A 19581-nucleotide genomic window follows, 5' to 3' on the forward strand; every position below is an offset into this window, starting at 1 on the left:
ATTAAGTGGTCTGAAGCTGGGAAAACAGCAGAACTAATTATCACTATTTTTGGGACAGTCAGAGTGTAGAATAAACATTGATGAACTAATTACCACTAAAGTGGGACAGTCAGAGTATAGAATAAACACTGACAAATTGTTTGATGAGGAATCTTGGATTAGGAGATTTATTAAACAGCAAGATGTTAACTCAAAGCCAGGTTTTGGGCTTCTTGAAGATAAATGGGTCAAAATACTCAAAATCTTCGATGCCCAGAATATTCCGATTCGTAATTTTCACAAAGTAGCTGAGTTTGTATTTTCTCTACCTGGGATACCTCCATAATGTGGTCGCTTGACAGAAGTAGACTGCTAAAAAGAGAAAGATGTTCCACCTATTCAATACAATAATATTGTTGCACAAATTAATGTAACAACATGTTTAATATGTTCTGGTCCGACTCGTTGGCTGAATGGTCAGCGTACTGGCCTTCGGTTCAGAGGGGTCCCGGGTTCAATTTCCGGCCGGGTCGGGGATTTTAACCTTCATTGGTTAATTCCAATGACCCGGGGGCTGGGTGTTAGTGCTGTCCCCAACATCCCTGCAACTCACACACCACACACAACACTGTCCTCCACCACAATAACACGCAGTTGTTTACACGTGGCAGATGCCGCCCACCCTCATCGGAGGGTCTGCCTTGCAAGGGCTGCACTTGGCTAGAAATAGCCACACGAAATTAATTAATAATATGTTATGGGACCGGTTTTGACATATATCCATGTCATCATCAGCCGATACAAAAATGGCAAGAAGTCTACACACACAAAAATATAAAAGGTAATTGTAACACTTACAACACTTTTCTTGAAGAATTAATAATAGAAGTTCATGTAGCACTTTTAAGTGAAGATAATTTTTTTTTGTATATATCTTAGGTTCTTGAGCACTCTTGCTGTAGATCTTGAGGTTAAAAAAAGGATGCAGTATAATTCACAATTATTTTCAATTAAAAGTGCTACATGAACTTCTATTATTAATTCTTCAAGAAAAGTGTCATAAGTGTTACAATTACCTTTTATATTTTTTGTGTGTTGACTTCTTGCCATTTTTGTATCAGCTGTTGATGACATGGATATATGTCGAAACTGGTCCCATAACATATTAAACATGTTGCTACATTAATTTGTGCAACAATATTATTGTATTGAATAGGTGGAACATCTTTCTCTTTTTAGCATTGTAATTATTAGTTCAATACGGATCACTGATGAAGTTTTTAACTTTAAAAGAAGTAGACTGGACGAAAACACAGTTCGAGCCTTGCTCTACTGGAAATTAAATTTCGATCTGACCTGCAGGGAATTTTATAAGAAAACCAAAACAAACACAAATGTACTTAGGAAGGTTCATTCCAGTGAGAAATATACTTGGTCCTATAAGAAGAGTGAAGCTACCTCTGCTAATTAAAAGCTCGAAACTGGTGGTAATTATAGAAACTATCTTACGAGGTGATAATTAATGGGGAAGTTGAAAAATCAGCTATTGCCTACATGTTTTACCTCTGGACCATTTTTTAAAATCCAGAAACTTAATAATAGGATTGTAGTTATTACAGACCAATTATAAATATTTAACCAATATGGTTAGGATAATAAATCACGACTTAGTTACGAAGTTTCTTTATCTTCCTGAAAACAGTGTACTTTCCTTTCATTGGGTGATGAACATTAGAATTTGTCCACCACTTCAAAACTAAGGCAACAAGTAATGTTTCATAATCAAGGAATTTCACACCTTAATTTATTTTTAACAATTTTATCATGTATTTCCATCTATGCAGCGAAGTGAAATCTAAGAGAAAACGTTATTTGACTAAGTGAAATTTCTAAACTATCAGCTTGTTGTTCTCTTTTACTGTGTGGCTGTCTGTCTATTCTATTAGCATATATGTGATTCTAGTTGATTATATGTGATGAGTAGTTGTCCATGTGAAGTGTTTTCATACATGCAACAGTGATTTTCCCGATGATGTTACATTTATCATGTTAAATTACCACCGTCGGTATAATATGTACGTGATATTTTCGTGTTAGCCAATACAGGCAGTCTGGCTAATTTGGCCGCTTTTTTATTTTTTCAATGTTATGGTCTGAGTATTGGAGTTGGTCTTGGATTTGCCACCTCACATAATTCAAAAAACTTTTTTTTTTTTTTTTTTGCTAGGGGCTTTACGTCGCACCGACACATATAGGTCTTATGGTGACGATGGGAGAGGAAAGGCCTAGGAGTGGAAAGGAAGTGGCCATGGCTTTAATTAAGGTACAGCCCCAGCATTGCCTGGTGTGAAAATGGGAAACCATGGAAAACCATCTTCAGGGCTGCCGACAGTGAGATTTGAACCCACTATCTCCCGGATGCAAGCTCACAGCCGCGCGCCTCTACACGCATGGCCAACTCGCCCGGTAATTCAAAAGACTTCACATACCAGCCTACATGTATATATCTATATATATAAAATAAGAGTTTTGTCTGTACATTGCTCAGAATTTAAAAAGAATGGTATTTCTGTATCAGACGTGTCCACAGTAATAAGGAAATACACTTTTAATTTTCTGTCCGTCCGTCCGTCTGTCTGTCTGTATGTACGTACGTACACGCATCATGAGGAAACGGCTGAAAATCAGTATGTAAAGTTGGGGAATGAGCTAATACAATCCAAGGCTATAAATTATTTTATTCACGCTAAATGAAATGGTAGTTTATGGGAACTAAATTTATATAGAATTAAATTTTTGATCATTTCTGTCTTTTACATGTTTACCATACTAGCTATGATAACCAACATATTCATGAATCTGTATTTTTGTTGCCAAGTCCATATCAACGCTGAACCATGAGAAAATGGGTAAACAGAATTTAATGAACATTGGTATGTAGAGTCAGGGAAAAAGTCTAAGCTATAAATAATTTCATTCACTCTGGATAAAATGGTAGTTTAGGGGAAGGCACCTAAAATTTAATGTTTAAATACCTATATTATTGGTCCTATCGAAAAGCACTACATAACAAAAGTTACAGAGAATACAATATCCAATGATTTATGTTTTATTCAGATTTACCGTACCGACTATGATAAAAGTGGTATTTCAGAGTCAGAAGAAAAATAAATGTTAAGACCTACAATATCGAAAGCTCATGAAATTGATCAACTGTAACATTACATTGTTGTGATGTTCTTCATCTCTTATACTGCCACTCATCTCCGATAGATGGGTATAACGAGTATAACAGCCTGCCTGAACATTGGCGGGAAATAGTTGGGGAGTTAGAAAACTTTCTTCTTTAGGATGCCATTCCTCTGGTTCACACATTTTCTGGTACTACTGGTACGTAACAAACTGGTTCGTCACAGTATTACAGCTTTTCGGTCCCTACTCTGACGCGCTGATTGGAATGAGCAGTTTACACACTTAACAGAATTATGGCAAAGGCTAACTTATGACCTGGTCTAGAATTACAGTTTGGGCCTATTTCAAATTATAGCACCACAATTCACTAAATAACTCAAAATTCAGCCCTGAAAAGAGCTGTTTCTTAAGAAAAGCTTCTTCCCCTTAATTTTTATTAAATTCTACATGCATTTTATTCCAAATTAGAAGCGGAGAGGGGGTTTCTCCTCTGGCTTGGAGGAAAGATTTGCCTCCAAGACAGATAGATTTTTCCCTCACTAGTGTAGTGAATTGAGGTTGACTGTGTTCCATACAGACCCAGGTAGTAGCTGAAAACTATACTAGGTGATGATGATGATGATAATCTATTTTCATTTTTTGCAATGTTTAAATTTATAGGTTGTAACCGAATCAGTTATTGGAAAAGGGAGAATGTCCAAGCAACCCTGTTTTGAGAAAACTAGAAAAAACTGAACAGTTTTGAAATTATTGCTCCTGGAAGTTTGTGATACATTGCAAAGTTGTAAAGCTACACAGCAGGAATATTATGACTGCTAGATGTCCGGCCCCATGATGTAGGGGCCAATGCATCTGCCTGTCAACCGGCGGCCCCATGTTCGATTCTCGGCTGGGTCAGGGGCTTTTAATTGTAAATGATTAATATCCCTGGCCTGGGGATTGGGTGTTTGTGTCGTCCTTAACATTCCTTTCCTCACATTCAACTCTTTACACTTCCGCAATTTCCACATACATGCAGGTTCATTACATATGGTGCAAGTAGGAGCAAAAGGTCTTCCTAGGTCGACACCCCGAACAAATAGCATTAAAAAAAAAAGACAGCTAGATAGAGGGTATTTTCACAACATTAAAAGTAATCTTTTTTCCAACAATTCAATTTTTCAAAAGAACTGAAAACTATTTTAAGAGACTCTTTTTATATCACAGTAACCAATTAGTTTATTGCATATAAATCCACAACAGATACAAAGAATAATTTTTAGCTCAGCACACCCCACACAATATTGCAATTTCTTACAATAACACATTTTATCTTCATTGTCCTAATCATTTATACATCAGACTAATCATCACTTCTTGTTGACCAATAAACAATATTATTGTAAAATCCCTGATACTCTGAAGGAATGTACTTAATGATTTTCTGAACATCTTCAATTTTCTTACAGTTGAAAGGGACTTCTTCTTTGTATGCTTTGTTCGCAGAACCTATCGGTATTTCTAGTCCCTTAACAAGCCTGAAGGAGCTGAAATTTGGTCCATCGATAAACTCCGATACACATATGTAGTCTGGTAGCTGTGATTTATAGATTAAATGTCTATAGCTTGCAAGTGAGAACTTTCATTTGGTTGTCCAAGGCAGTACAACTTTTCTTGAAATATGGCAGCCACCACTGCTCAACTATCATATTTCATGACTTTGAATTGAAATGCATGAGGCTTCTTTCTACAATTCACTATAATTTAAACTTCTTCTTTTCCTGCTTCAAGCGGGGTTGATGTTTCTGACAAGTCTTTTCCACTCTATCCTAACCCAAACATATCTTCCCCTAATTTCTTCTCCGTCAGATCTTCTCGTACATTATCTGTCCACCTCCTTCTTGGTCTCCCCCTATTTCTGGTCCCATCCACAGTCATTTCCATCACTCTCCTCCCTACATAGCTTTCATCCCTTTGCATAATGTGCCCATACCATAGCAGTCTTCTCTCCTGTACTTTCTTCGATATTTATGTCACTTTAACTGTTCCTATGATTTTCTTATTTTTGATGCGGTCCATTCTAGTGACACCAATCATCCATCTTAACATCTTCATCTCTGCAACATCTAATTTATTACATTGTGCCATTGTTGTTGCCCACATCTCTGCACCATACAACATGGCTGGCTTCACTGCTGTCTTGTAGGCTTTTCCTTTAACCCTTATGCCAAGTCTTTTGTCACACAGGATGCCAGACATTCTTTTCCAGTTCATCCAAGAAGACTGCACTGTGCGGTTAATCACCTTGTTTAGGTTGCCATCCTTAGACACAAAAGATCCTAAATACTTGAAACCATTCACTGTTTTCAAGCTTGTACCATCCATCTCTAACAATTCATTCCCCTCACATCCGAGGCACACGTATTCAGTTTTCTTTCTATTAATTTTTAGGCCTCTGTCTTCCAAGGATTTTTTCAAGCTTTCCAGCCTCTCTTCCTATTCTATTCTACTGGTGCTACACACAACAATATCATCAGCAAACATGCACCACAGTGCTTTAGTTCGTACACCATCAGATAAGACATCCATCACAAGGTTGAATACGTATGGACTCAGAGCGGACCCCTGATGCAACCCAACTCCAACTGGTATCCATCCAGTCAACCCTACACTGCTTCTTACTCTTGTTCTAGCTCCCTCGTACATATCCTGGATAGTTCTCACAAACTTTTCTGGTACTGCCCTGGTCCTCAAACATCTCCAGACTTCCTGATGTGGGACTCTATCATAGGCCTTCTCTAAGTCTATAAAGACCATGTGTAACCTTTTATTTTTCTCCTCGTGCCTCTCTATGGTTTGTTGGAGCATAAAAATTGCATCAGTGGTACTTCTCACAGGCATAAAACCAAACTGTTTATCCCCAATTGCTGTTTCTTCTCGAAGCCTTTTCTCAAGAATCTTCTCCCAGATTTTCATCGTATGGGACATCAGTTTTATCCCCCTATAGTTAGAACAGTCCTAGAGGTCTCCCTTCCCTTTGTAAATAGGCACTATTGTTGTCTGCTTCCACTCAATGGGCATTTTCTATTCCTCAAAAATCTGCTACATTAGATTCCAGAGCATATTTGTTCTTATCTTTCCAAGGCACTTCCAGACTTCCACTGGAATTTCATTCAGGACCGGTTGCTTTTCCATTTTTCATTTTCCTAAGAGCAATCATCACTTCTTCTGTAGTAATTTCAATTGTTAAACCCTCATTGGGGACACCATCTTCAAAAACCAGTCTTTCATTTTCCTCATTAAGCAGGTGGTTGAAATACTCTTCCCATCTTTTTTGATCTGGTTCTCATCTTCAAGAACAAACTCTTTCTCGATTCTTCATCTGCTTGACGTGCATGAAATCTTTCGATGCCTTGTCCCTTGCCTTCGCTATCCTGAAAAACTTCTTTACTCCTTTGGTAGTTTCCAGCTCCTCGTAGACATCACCCTATGCAATTGACCTTGCCTTTCCTACAGCTCATTTACCAGCTTTATTTGCCTGTCTGTAAAGTTCTCTGTCATCATCAGACCCCGATCGATCCCAGCTCTTCTTGGCAAGCCTTTTGGCCTTGATAGCTTCCTTTACTTCATTATTCCACCACCATGTTTCTTTGTCCCTAGGTGCAGCTTTACCGGATGTTTTGCCTAGAACAGCTTCTCCCGCTCGTTTGATCACTCCACTGTTCACTTCCCACCACTTCTGTACTCCTTGTATTTGTTGATATTTCTGCAAGACTTCGGTTTTTAACTCTTCTCTCATTTAAGGATCTTCCAATCTCCACCACTTGATTTTAGGCTTCGTTTTCTTTTCTAGACGTGGCTTACTGCAATTATACCACTGGCACTCTAGCACCAACAATCTGTGTTGTAGGGCTACGTGTTTTCCCGCAATCACTTTACAGTTCTGTACTTCCTTTAGATGTTGTCTTCTACACATGAGATAATCTATTTTGCTTTCCTTTCCTCCACTTTTATAGGTTACTAGTTGCTGGTCACATTTCTTGAAAAAGGTGTTGCATATAGGAAGGTCTGATACCAGTGCAAAATTTATCACTCTCTCACCTTCTGCATTTTTTCACCTATTTCCCAGCCTCCATGAACTCTCCTTGGTATATCTCCTCTGTTATTGTTACCCACATGTCCATTCAAGTCTCCACCCATAATTACTCTCTCTTCAGCTGGTATGCTACTAATTTCCTCTTCCAAATTGCTCCAGAAAGTATCTTTCTCTTCCTCTTCACAACCTATCTGGGGAGCATAGGCACATATGATGTTAATCATTCCATCAAGGCACAATCTAGTACTCATTATTAGGTCACTTTTCCTATTTACATTCACCAGGCAAGACTTAAAATCCTTTGATAGAATGATTCCTACACCACTTCTTCCCAGATTGTTTGCCCCGCTATACAGCAGTTTGTAGCCATTACAAAGCTCTTTAGCTTTGTTTCCTTTCCATCAAGTTTCCTGTACACAAATAATTTCAATCTTCCACCTCTCCATTAAATCAGCAACTTCTCTTCCTCATCCAGTCATTGATCCAACATTCAACATACCTATTCTAAGTTGAGCTAGCTTCTTTAACTGAGCCCGCCCATGATTCGGTAGCCTTCGCACACTTTTCAGAAGGGGCAGGCAATATCCTTGCGTGTCTCCTGAGGGGAATGCCCTAGCTGTTTCCGAGGCCAAACTTACAAAACTTGCCATGTTTGTTTGGTTTTGGCTGGCATTTTACAGTCGGATGCCCTTCCTGACACCAACCCATAATCAGTCTGGGAAAACAGGATTAAATGATAATAGAAACTCTCAGCCCTCCAAACACTAGTCTGTTCACCAATCCAGCTTCCCGCTGGGATTGGACACCCAACCTTTCGCTGGGTTGCTCGGTTTAGCAGGGGACACCCCGGGCAGGTCAGTGCTTGGAGTTGAAGTGGAGAGGCTATGAGGATTCTCTTCTTCTGAATCCTTATGTTATTGATGCTGTTGGCCTGCATCATCGCATCACACTCCCATTTGTCCAGAACTCCAGATTTGCGAGACCCCCCCAGTTTGTTTCCCTTCACTATAATTTCAACATATTGTTCAATTGAATACACCCTGTCTCATCCTTATAACACACTTTTGATAATAGAAAAATGAGTCACAAGGCAAGAAAGAGTGGTCTCATAGGGCAAAATATTGTTGAATTATTTGAAACTTTCCAATCATGGTGAGATACATCAAAAATCGAACACCAGTGTTGTTCCTGTTTTGTCCAGTGCAGCAATCACTAATGAGGTGAAGAATTGTCAGGGAGTCTACGTAAATAATCATACAAAAAACCACACACCATGCTGGACCACAGTTAGCTTGACCTTCATAGTAGCAATAAAATTGAATTGTGTTATTCTTCATGTTATGAATTCCAAACACAAAAATCCACAGTTTTCTTAAATAAAACAAAGCAAAGGGACATTCTGCATGAAATCAAACACTATACTTACTACATCATCCCATTCTACACACAGTTTAACAATTTCTCCCTGCTTTTTATAAAACTTTGCAGCCCTACACTTATGAATAAGCAACTCTACAACTGCAACTCCAACTTCTATTGCCGATTCATTTAGAAAAATAGATCTGATCATTGTTCAGAGTTCCTTACAGGTGGAACACACATCATCTTGTGGGCATACAAATCTATATTGGAAGTTTTCTTAAAAATATTTCGAATAAAATTCGTACTTAATATTCAGATCAGGGTTCTGTTTGCAATATAGTGCAGGCATTTTTTTCACATTTAAGTCTGCGTCCAATTAACAAACAATTTTTCCACTGTAATGTGACTGACGAGTCGGAAAAGATTTAGTATGTTTATCTATCTTGACAGTAACATCTGGTGCATTGACGGCAGTGAGTGGAACAAAGATGAAAGTCCGACAATTTCCCTTTTCCACACACTCGAAACTATGATGACCAGCAGATCCCACTGTTTTAGATGGACATTCATCCTTTATCTACCAATCAACGTGTCGATGTATCGGGAACAAATTGTATATCTCAGGTTAATTTTGATAAAACTGGACAATCTTCATTTTTCCAATCCCTAATTTGATGATTTAAATTTATAATTTCATATCTTCCATTATTATTCTGTGTTTTTAATATGTTATGTATTGCTACTGTGATTAAAGCGAGTGAAAGTCACCATGGTATATATATATATTTATTTATTTTTGGTTGTTAATATTATGTTGCAAAATTGAATTTTTAACTATTGACCACTTCACCTTACAGAATGGATCAGTAGTGTTCAACTTTGTATACCCAAGCTGCTATGTAGTGAGCGTGGGGAATATAAATACCGAACCTTGGTTGCTGGATAAAAATATGACTAAATATAGGTACATTCCACCACAGGAAAGGATACCAGGAGTGGGCAGTGCTGATACCAGTTCTGAGTAAGTGTAATTTATATATACTTTTAGTTTTCCTCTGCTGTTTTGCCACAAGGACAAAGGTTAACAATATTAAAAAGAAAATAATTAAATTTGAACAATTAATAACACAGTACAGAATTAAACATTTGGAAATACAAAAAATGATTAGAGAATAATACATTGGTTATTAGGTCATTAACAGGAATATGAAGGGAACTACAGCATTGTGATTACAGATGTGATTTTAAAATTGATAAAGATCCTTGTAAAGTAGCAAGTACCAGAAGATTGGTTCTGGACTTCTGTGAGCCGAATCTGTTCCAGAATTCATAAAAACCTACTTATAGTGCCAATACTTCCATCTCTTCTAAATGGTACTTTCCCCTGTAAAATTTGATGCACCTATATTCTGTGTCCTGCTGTACTTGAATGATAACGTGTTTACACAGGAAGTTGTCTGTGTGCTCCTAACTTCATGTGTTTTGGGTACTGAGGCATGATCCCTGATAATAACAGAACAAAAAATATTAGAAATTTATCTAATTACAATCTGAAAATCTAAACAATCTCTAAGAATTAAAATAGATGAGGAACTAGGATAGGAAAACATGCAGGGATACAGATCGATCCAAGTAATGGAAAGAAACAAGTAAGTGATGAATAAAATAATTATCTCTGAAAGAAAAATAAGGACAGTCTCGAGATATTCATACAATGAGCAGAGACTTGACAAAAATGGACATAGGACAACTGTGACTGATCAGGAGAGAGCCCATCTATGTGAAGACAATAGTGTCTGAAAATCTGGAGATTGTCCTTGTTCTTTTGCATTTTGTCTGCTTCCTTTTGTTGCTACAATCGTCTATCATTGTGTTTATCCTAATACGAAGGGTGATCAAAAGGTAAGGTTACAAAGCCTGCAATGAAATGTGTACATTTTATTTCATACAGCCAATACAGCCAACTGATGGTACATACATTAGGTTATTTTTCGACATAGTATCCATATCGGTTTAGGCACTTGTCGCTTCGTGGAATGAGTTTGAATATTCCTTCCTGGTAAAAAACCTGTCCTAGCGTGTTCAGCCACGTTATATATCACATGAATATATCCAATTAAATGTCCACCTTGTCATTACTAAATATGAAATTTATTACAAACCGTACATGCTATGGGAAACAGAGTTCTCTTCCTCAGCAGCTTAAAATATTATTACAATCTCAGAACTTAATCATAAACATTAATTATAACATTTGGTACATCATGTTCCAATTATTTCAAGGAAAAACAAATGAGCTATGAAATTAATTTAAACTAAATTCTGTGCTTTTTATCATTGGAAGATGATCATACAATAAAATAAATCATCAAAAGAAGATGCCAGAAACAAACATATAAAATTGAAATGAGCTACTCATAAAAGAATTTAAATGCATAAAATCACTGTTTGCATATTATATGAATCAAATTTGGTCTTGTCACTTTGTCGCCATGTGGAAGCGCTTCCAATGTCCAATGCAGCTTATCCCTGAAATTGTGACTCTCATCCTCTGAGACTCCATCAAGATCCTGAGACACCCCATCTACAGCACTGAAATGCCGCACTAATTGTACTGTTATTTTTTTATAATTTAGAGTTTTTTCTATGCATAGAACTGTATAGAAAAATCTGATATGTTTTACCTTTTTCTTAGTGGCAGCCTGTAAATACAGGAGATTGTTTCTAAATAAATGGAAATGTATATACCAGTATATTAATAATAAGATAAAAAGGATTATCAATTATTCAGTCACATTGTTGCAACGTGTTTCACCTCCTTGTCTGAAGCGAACTGTCAGCCTCCTAGATGCTTCTGAACGACATTCCCTATTCTCTTGTCATGTGACATAACGTGATCCTTCTGTTGTCCTGAATCAGTTTCTTCACGCAAGCTGTGTTCAAATCTGTTGATGCCGCGCTGGGTCAGTCACTGCGCCACGGCCACAAACTTTAGACACCATTCTGCGACATGCTGACGAGACAGTACAGTCTCTCCGTAAACCTCAACCAGCTGCTGGTGAATTTCAGCTGCAGTTACAATTTTCGTGCACAGAAATCGAATAACAGCGGATCTCTTCGCAAGACCAGTTTTCCAAACAATTCATCATTTGTATTATTTTACCTACAACTAGCGCTGTAGGTGGTGGGTGCCTAAAATTCTGCACAGTAGCCAACCGCATGTATTACAATTACCACACACTACTAATTTCTCTATAATAGACAAAACTCTACGAGTGCCGGCTGTGTAACCTTAGTGTTTGATCATCCCTTGTATTTGTTCATGTTCCTGTCTTTCTCTTTATGACCTGACATTTCTTTGTTCCTTTCCATTACTTATATTGAGTCTGGCTCCATGGCTAAATGGTTAGCATGCTGGCCTTTGGTCACAGGGGTCCTGGGTTCGATTCCCGGCAGGGTCGGGAATTTTAACCATCATTGGTTAATTCCGCTGGCATGGGGGCTGGGTGTATGTGTTGTCTTCATCATCATTTCATCCTTATCATGACGTGCAGGTCGCCTACGGGTGTCAAATCAAAAGACCTGCACCTGGCGGGCCAAACTTGTCCTCGGACACTCCCGGCACTAAAAGCCATATGCCATTTCATTTCACTTATATTGACCCACTAGGACCCTTTTCTCCTTCTGTGTTTGTTTCACATGCCTATCCTTTTAACACCCATATTCATGCACTGAAACTTCACAGTGCCATCTGATGGAGTGTATAACAATGCTGACTGGCAGCGTTCCATATGTGACTGAAGAGATCTTCTCAGGAATGAACTTCCATGGGATGGTTCATTTCCTTCACAGAGTCTGGCAAAGAAATCCAAAGGGGTTAAAACAGGACTTCAGTGGCCCAGAGCACTGGTCCACCATGACCAAGGACAGTTCATGTTCAGGAATTGACAAACATAGTGGAAGTAATGGGAAAGTACACCATCATGTTGAAACCATATGCGGGGTTGTACACTGGTAGGAACTGCCTCCAACAAACACAGAAATCTTTTCAAGGAAGTGAGGATAGTAATTTTCATCAATACATTCTTCCAGTACGTAGGGTTCAGTCGAAATATTCTCCACTATACTGCCCAGCCACTGACTGAAAATATTTCCTGATAGGAGGAATATGGAGTCTCCAGAGCCCGTGCATGTGAATTATAGATGTTTGTTGTGCCAACTCTTGTGGTTTGTGACTCATCCAGCCACAATATGTGGCTAAGAAAGTTGGGCTCATCGCGAAGTCTACGCAGCAGCCACCGAGAGGAACAGAGCCATTTTTTTTTCTTTCTCCTTAGGCTGGAGACCTTGCACAAGTTGGAAATGAAATAGGTATTGTACATTCTCACGTAAAATACGCCATGCCATACTTTGTGATTTGCCGATTCGTACTGTGGCTTGGCAAGTGCTGTTTGAACGTCTGGTTTGCACTCACCTTCTTCTATTCGAACATACCATCCTTTGAGCCCAGCTACTGATTTCCTGCATACTGTACTGATTTCTCATATGTTGTGGGGCATTGTCTCAAACACACATCTATGAGGTTGCCATCTATTAAAAAATCAGCACCAATACTCCCTTAAAACTGCTAGGGCATTTCTATCACACAAACCACACATGAAATATCAGCATATTCTGTGTTAATAGACCTCGCCATCGCCCTCTCCAGTCTGTGCGAGACACTTACAACTCTCTGGTTCACAGCATAGCAAAGGGGAGGTGAGAGGGAATCTGTTTCATTGTCCTGTCTGCACGACATTGCAAGGGCTGGCGCACAGCATAGCGAAATGTGAAATTACATTTTCAACGAGGGCATAGCCTAGCAATATATGCACGCTACAGTGAGCCTGACAGTAGTTTCTGCATTATTCAACACTGAGTAGAGCTGTTTCACTTGCTGCTGGCCCCATGCTGTAGGGAGGTAGCGCGCCTACCTCTTTCCCGGTGGCCCTGGGGCTTTTTCCTGGATCTGAGGGCTGCTCCAAGGTCCACTCAGCTTATGTGATTACAATTAAGGAGCTATGTAATGGTGAGACAGCAGCTCTGGTCTCTAAAGTCAAGAATAATAGCCAAGAGAATTCGTCATGCCAACAACATGATATCTAATAATCTGCAGGCCTTCGGGCTGAACAGCAGTCGGTTAGTAGGCCAAGGCCCTTCACGGCTGTTGCTCCATGGGGTTTGGTTTGTTTCACTTCTTACAGGCAATGCAATATCTTCTCCTGCAGCTTTGGTAAACTGTAATTAATAAACTGTCTCCAATCCTTAGCTTACCATCCTCCTTATTATAGCTTCAGCCACCTCTGCATTTTTCCATTGAGGAGAGACTCACCCTCTATATTATCCAACTGAACTAATGTGTCTGCATTATCAATTTCTTCATTTCCATCATGATTTTTGTTTCAGACTCTACAATGGAAGAAGAAATATTACAGTTACCTTTAAAAATTTTAATTTACTAGTGAGAGATAAAATCCCAGTCCATATGTTTCTTGTGCAGAATGATACATGTGAGACAGATACAGAAGAGAATGTCATTGCCAAATATTCAGTTCATAAAACAGTAAGTTGAAGTCTAAAATTACTATCAGACTATGATTATTTTCATAGTTTTGTTTAAATTCCTCATTTTAAAATATGAGGGCAAGTCAAATGAAAATGTTAAAAGTGTAATAGAAATGTATTCAACCGACCGACCGACCGACTGACCCACCCACCCACCACTGGTCTACATTTAGGGCAGTCATCCAGGTGGCAGACTCCTGATCTGTTGTTTTCCTAGTAATTTCTTAAATAATTGCAAAGAGTTTGAAAATTTATTGAACATCTCCCTTGGTAAACTATTCCAATCCCTAAGTGCCCTTCCTATAAACAAATATTTCCCCTGTTTTTCCTCTTGAATTCCAACTTTATCTTCATATTGTGATCTATCCTAGTTTTAAAAATACCACACAAACGTATTCGTCTATGAATGTCATTCCACGCCATCTCTCCACCGACAGCTTGGAACATACCACTTACCAATATAGTTGGAGCAATTCGTCTCCTTTCTCCCAAATCTTCCCAGCCCAAACTTTGTAACATTTTTGTAACACTACTCCTTTGTCGGAAATCATCTAGAACAAATTGAGCTGTGTTCCTTTGGATTTTTTCTAGTTCTTGAATAAAGTAATACCAGTGAGGGTCCCATCTCTAGTTGGGGTCTTACTAGAGACTTATATGCCCTCTCCTTTACACACTTACTACAACCCCTAAATACCCTTGTAACGATGTGCAAAGATCTCTACCCTTTACTTTCAATCCCATGTATGTGATTATCCCAATGAAGATCTTTCCTTATATTTAACACCTAGGTACCGGTACTTATAGAGATCTCCATAAGGAACATTCACCCCATCAATGCATTAATTAAAACTAAGAGGACTTTTCCTATTTTTGAAACTCACAACCTGACTTTTAACCTCATTTATCATCATTGAATTGCCTACTGTCCATCTCACAATATCGTCGAGGTCCTTTAGCAGTTGCTCACAATCTAGTAACTTATTTATTTCTCTGTACAGAATAACATCATCTGAAAATCTGATTCTAATTCTTTACTCATATATATATATAAAAGAACATGTCCTGACTGACTGCCTCATTCATCATCGCAGAGCTAAGGGAGGATTTTTAGATATTCCGTCGCTAAGGGGGTGTAATGGGGGAGGTGAAGTTTTAAAATGAGTGTATCTATATCTCAAAACTTTAAAAAGTTTACAGATGTAAAAATTGGTATTTAGAATCTCCTATAAAAATAAAGAAACACATATTTTTTTGTTTTCAGATAATCCCACTAGGAGGGGTGAAAAAGGGGGTTGAATGCTTTTAATTTGGATACTTATGTCTCAGAAACTGAAGATATTGCAGACTTGAAAATTGGTATTTGGAATCTCCTTTAAAAGTAAAGAAACACATATCTTTTTGTTTTTGGAAAATCCAATGAAAGGGGAGTGAAAGAATTGAAAAATTAATTGAATTAATTGTATGAGGATTTGGATCTCCTTTAAAAACAAAGAAAAACACTTTTTTTGGGGGAAAAAATCGTCTTGGTGGCAGGGGTGAAAAGGAATTAAATTCCTTTTATGAGGACACATATCTCAAAAACTGAAGACTGTACAATATGATAATTGGTATTTAGAAGATCCTTAACTAATAAAGAAAGAAGTATTTTTTCAGAAAATTCACTAAAGGGGGGAGTGTAAAAGGAAGTGAAAAAAGTGAATTCTTCTTTCTTAAACCTGCTTTATGTTGCACCAACATAGACAGGTCTTATGGCGACAAAGGTGATTTCTTTTTATGGGGATACTTATATCTCAAAACTTAAGGTAACAGATGTAAACATTGATATTTGGAATCTCCTTTAAACATAAAGAAATACACCTTTTCTTTTTCAGGGGGAAATCAACTTAATGGCAGTGGGGTGAAAAAGGAGTTGAGACCAATTGATTTTACTGTTTATAATGTACTTGATTCTGATCATAAACCGATCATTTTTAATCTTTCCTGGGTTCGTTTTCAAGAGCCATCTTTTCCTTTGGAGAACTTGAAGTTAGATTACAGTAGATTCTCCTGGCATATAAATAAAAATTTAAACACATTTGAAATAAACCATAGGAATGATATTGACCATTCAATTATTCACCTCTATAATAAGGTCAATAATGCACGGAAGTATATCATTCGTATCGCCAGAAATCCCACGCACTTGCCTATGCGCGACAATGGTGCTGGTCACATTGTCAGCAATGACAATGGCAGCGGATGTAATTTACCGTCAGGTAGCGGTCTTGCATCTTGCTGCAGGTCCAGAACATCAATAATAATAATAATAATAATAATAATAATAATAATAATAATAATAATAATAATAATAATAAAGCCGGGCTGAGTGGCTCAGACGGTTGAGGCGCTGGCCTTCTGACCCCAACTTGGCAGGTTCGATCCTGGCTCAGTCCGGTGGTATTTGAAGGTGCTCAAATATGTCAGCCTCGTGTCGGTAGATTTATTGGCACATAAAAGAACTCCTGCGGGACTAAATTCCAGCACCTTGGCATCTCCAAAAACTGTAAAAGAGTAGTTAGTGGGACATAAAACAAATAACATTATTATTAATAATAATAATAATAATAATAATAATAATAATATATAATAATAATAGTAAGTATCGCCAAGGCACCCAAGACGACACCACACCGGATCTCCTCAAGGATTTGATCCATATTAAAAATGTTTATAGGAAAATATGTGAAAAATTTAGGGACCCAACTGACTGGGCAGAATATCTGGAGCTAGCTTGGGAAGTACGAAATTGATTACTGGAAACAAAGATTGAAAAATAGGAGGAACTTTGCCATCAGATCCTGTAATCATTAAGAGGAGCAGCATTTTTATTACAAATGCTTTAAAGAATATTGTGTTGGTGGGATGAACAAATGCCATCAAATTACCAGTATAACAAAGATCCCTCTCCCTACTTCAGACATGCATGGAAGAAGAACAGTGATCTTGAGAATACAGGAGTTGAATCAATGTCACTTTGAAACAGCTGATTATTGTACAAACTTATGATATATAGGAGGTGAATGAGTCTTGTTTATGGGGTCCAAAATAGCAGGGAAAACCTCTCAAAAAAGTAAATGAGAGCAGTGGTGTTCTAGAAGAATCTTACTGTGGAATGGATGGAATAAGCCGAGTCCTAAGGAGAACTTAAGACTGGTAATTGTAAAATGATATTCTACCAGACATTGAAGAGGTGTTCCCCATTGGCCCCATTAGATACACTCAAGATCAGTTGAACTTGGGAAGTTTATGTTATATTCTCATCATGTTATGTGTGTATTGTAACAGTACTGTGTTTTAACAGTGGCATTATCTTTCACATAGTTACTTAATACATTTAAGACAACAGATGGGGTTTTTTGATAAAAAATTTCCACTTCAGTTTTTAATGTAACACAGTGTTATTTTTAATTTATATGTATTTTTAGCATTTAAATTTGTGTAGCTAAATTTGAGGGATGAAACATGTTGTACATTTTAATATGACTTGTTATTTTTTATGATTCAATGTATCACGATTTGTATTGAAACGTGGATCTAATACATCCCTTAAAAAGTGAATAGTCAACGTTAATATGGAATTAAACATGAAGTTTTTCATATGCAATGCAACATAATTTACCAATAAACTATCATTAGAATTAAGATAATATCACTCAAGTTGTAACATTTGTTCAAACGCAAAGAATTACTCTCATCAGAGAAGGCGCTTTACAACTTCTCACTATAATCAATTGTCACAGCACTAAAATTGATGACATTCAAATTGCTTAAAGGAAAAGGAAAGATAAATAGAGAGAGTTCAAACAACTACTAAAAGGAAAAGGAAAAGAAACAATGTACTATCCCTATGTAAAAGAAAGCGTCATAGTTCAAATCCCTATGCCAAATAGTAGCATAATTATTATTATTATTTTACAAGTTGCTTTACATTACACCAACACTGATAGGTCTTATGGTGATAATGGGATAGGAAACTGGTAGGAGCGGGAAGGAAGCAGCTGTGGCCTTAATTAAGGTACAGTCCCAGCATTTTCTTGGTGTGAAAATGGGAAACAATAGAAAACCATCTTCAGGGCTGCTGACAGTAAGGTCAAACCCACTATCTCTCAAATGCAAGCTCACAGCTGCGCACTCCTAACCACACAACCAACTCGCTCGGTAGTAGCATAATGCAGAGGTTGCACAGTGCATATGTACAACACTCCACATCTGCCAATGTTTTATGCATGCTCTAGCATGGCACTCCATGCTCTCAGGTTAAGTACAGAATAAAATGGCCAATTGGACACTGATGAGAACTGAACCCACAGCCTTCTGATTTCACATCCACATTCTACAGTAGATTGGCAATACAGTAGCTAAGATTCTAACCAAGAGAGCAGAAATGGCAAGGACACTGTAGCTTAGTTCGACCTGATATCCATGGTTGAAACAGCTATTCAAAAGTACATAGTGCTCAATAAACTTACTTTTACATTTTATGTTTACTATTGGATTTCTTCGGTGATTGGCTGACTTGAGTGCTGCACGTGCACATTTGGTTGAATGCTGGCTTTACGGGGAAGTGGGGATGAGAGGGGGAATACTTTCCTTTCTGCAGTAGGCCTACTCCCAACCAAAGAAGAAGGTAGTGAATTAACCATAGTCTGAACAATATTTACTTCATACATACAAATAAGGAGAAAATAAAAAGAAAGGGAAGTTAAAAGAGATAGAGACAAATATAAAGAAGTATGTTGTTGTAGATATTTGTATCTGTCTTCCATGCACATTGCAGTTCCAAGAAACTGGTGTAGTAATGTGAAAATATATGTAAAGAATCATAATTATGCACTATAATATTTTTTCTCTTATATTAACTATGAAGTCCCTGTAAGTACTAACAAATCAATATATGAGGCATGTACAAGGCAAATTAATTATGAGGAAACTTAGCTACATGTTACCATATTGGATCCTATGTTTATGAAAATGAAGCATTTGCAAGAACATGATAATCTTGTGCTTCCTATAAACCATTTCTGAATGCAACAACCATGTTGCTGGTACCTCCTACTGAATAAAGATATTGAGATGATTCTTATTAGTCACTAATGGAAAATAAGTTAAGTAATTAACACAGCACTGCTCTATCATTATCACCTGGTATTTTCCATGGAAAACCACAAGTATTCAGGGTCTTTAAAGCGCATTCTACGTTTTAATGCTTCTAGCGTCAAGAGCAAATTTGACAAAAACCTACCACGTGAGGACTAGGAAGATAATTGCCCAAGAAAACTCACCCATATAATAAGGACTCTTCCTTCAATCTAAGTTTGAAGAATTTCAAG

At 37.7% G+C, this 19581-nt stretch overlaps 1 protein-coding gene across 2 annotated transcripts in view; it reads left to right on the forward strand.

Moving 5' to 3' along the window:
• The window catches only part of LOC136881151 (uncharacterized), a 208006-nt gene that overhangs the window by 82128 nt on the left and 106297 nt on the right, over positions 1 to 19581 (forward strand). For both annotated transcript variants that reach the window (XM_068229260.1, XM_068229259.1), the window contains exons 5-6: positions 9466 to 9629; positions 14054 to 14210. In XM_068229260.1, coding sequence (XP_068085361.1) covers positions 9466 to 9629; positions 14054 to 14210 — 321 coding nt within the window. The remainder of the gene's footprint in view (positions 1 to 9465; positions 9630 to 14053; positions 14211 to 19581) is intronic.

Source organism: Anabrus simplex, chromosome 9 (genome assembly GCF_040414725.1).
Source record: "Anabrus simplex isolate iqAnaSimp1 chromosome 9, ASM4041472v1, whole genome shotgun sequence".
In the NCBI taxonomy this organism is placed as follows: domain Eukaryota; kingdom Metazoa; phylum Arthropoda; class Insecta; order Orthoptera; family Tettigoniidae; genus Anabrus; species Anabrus simplex.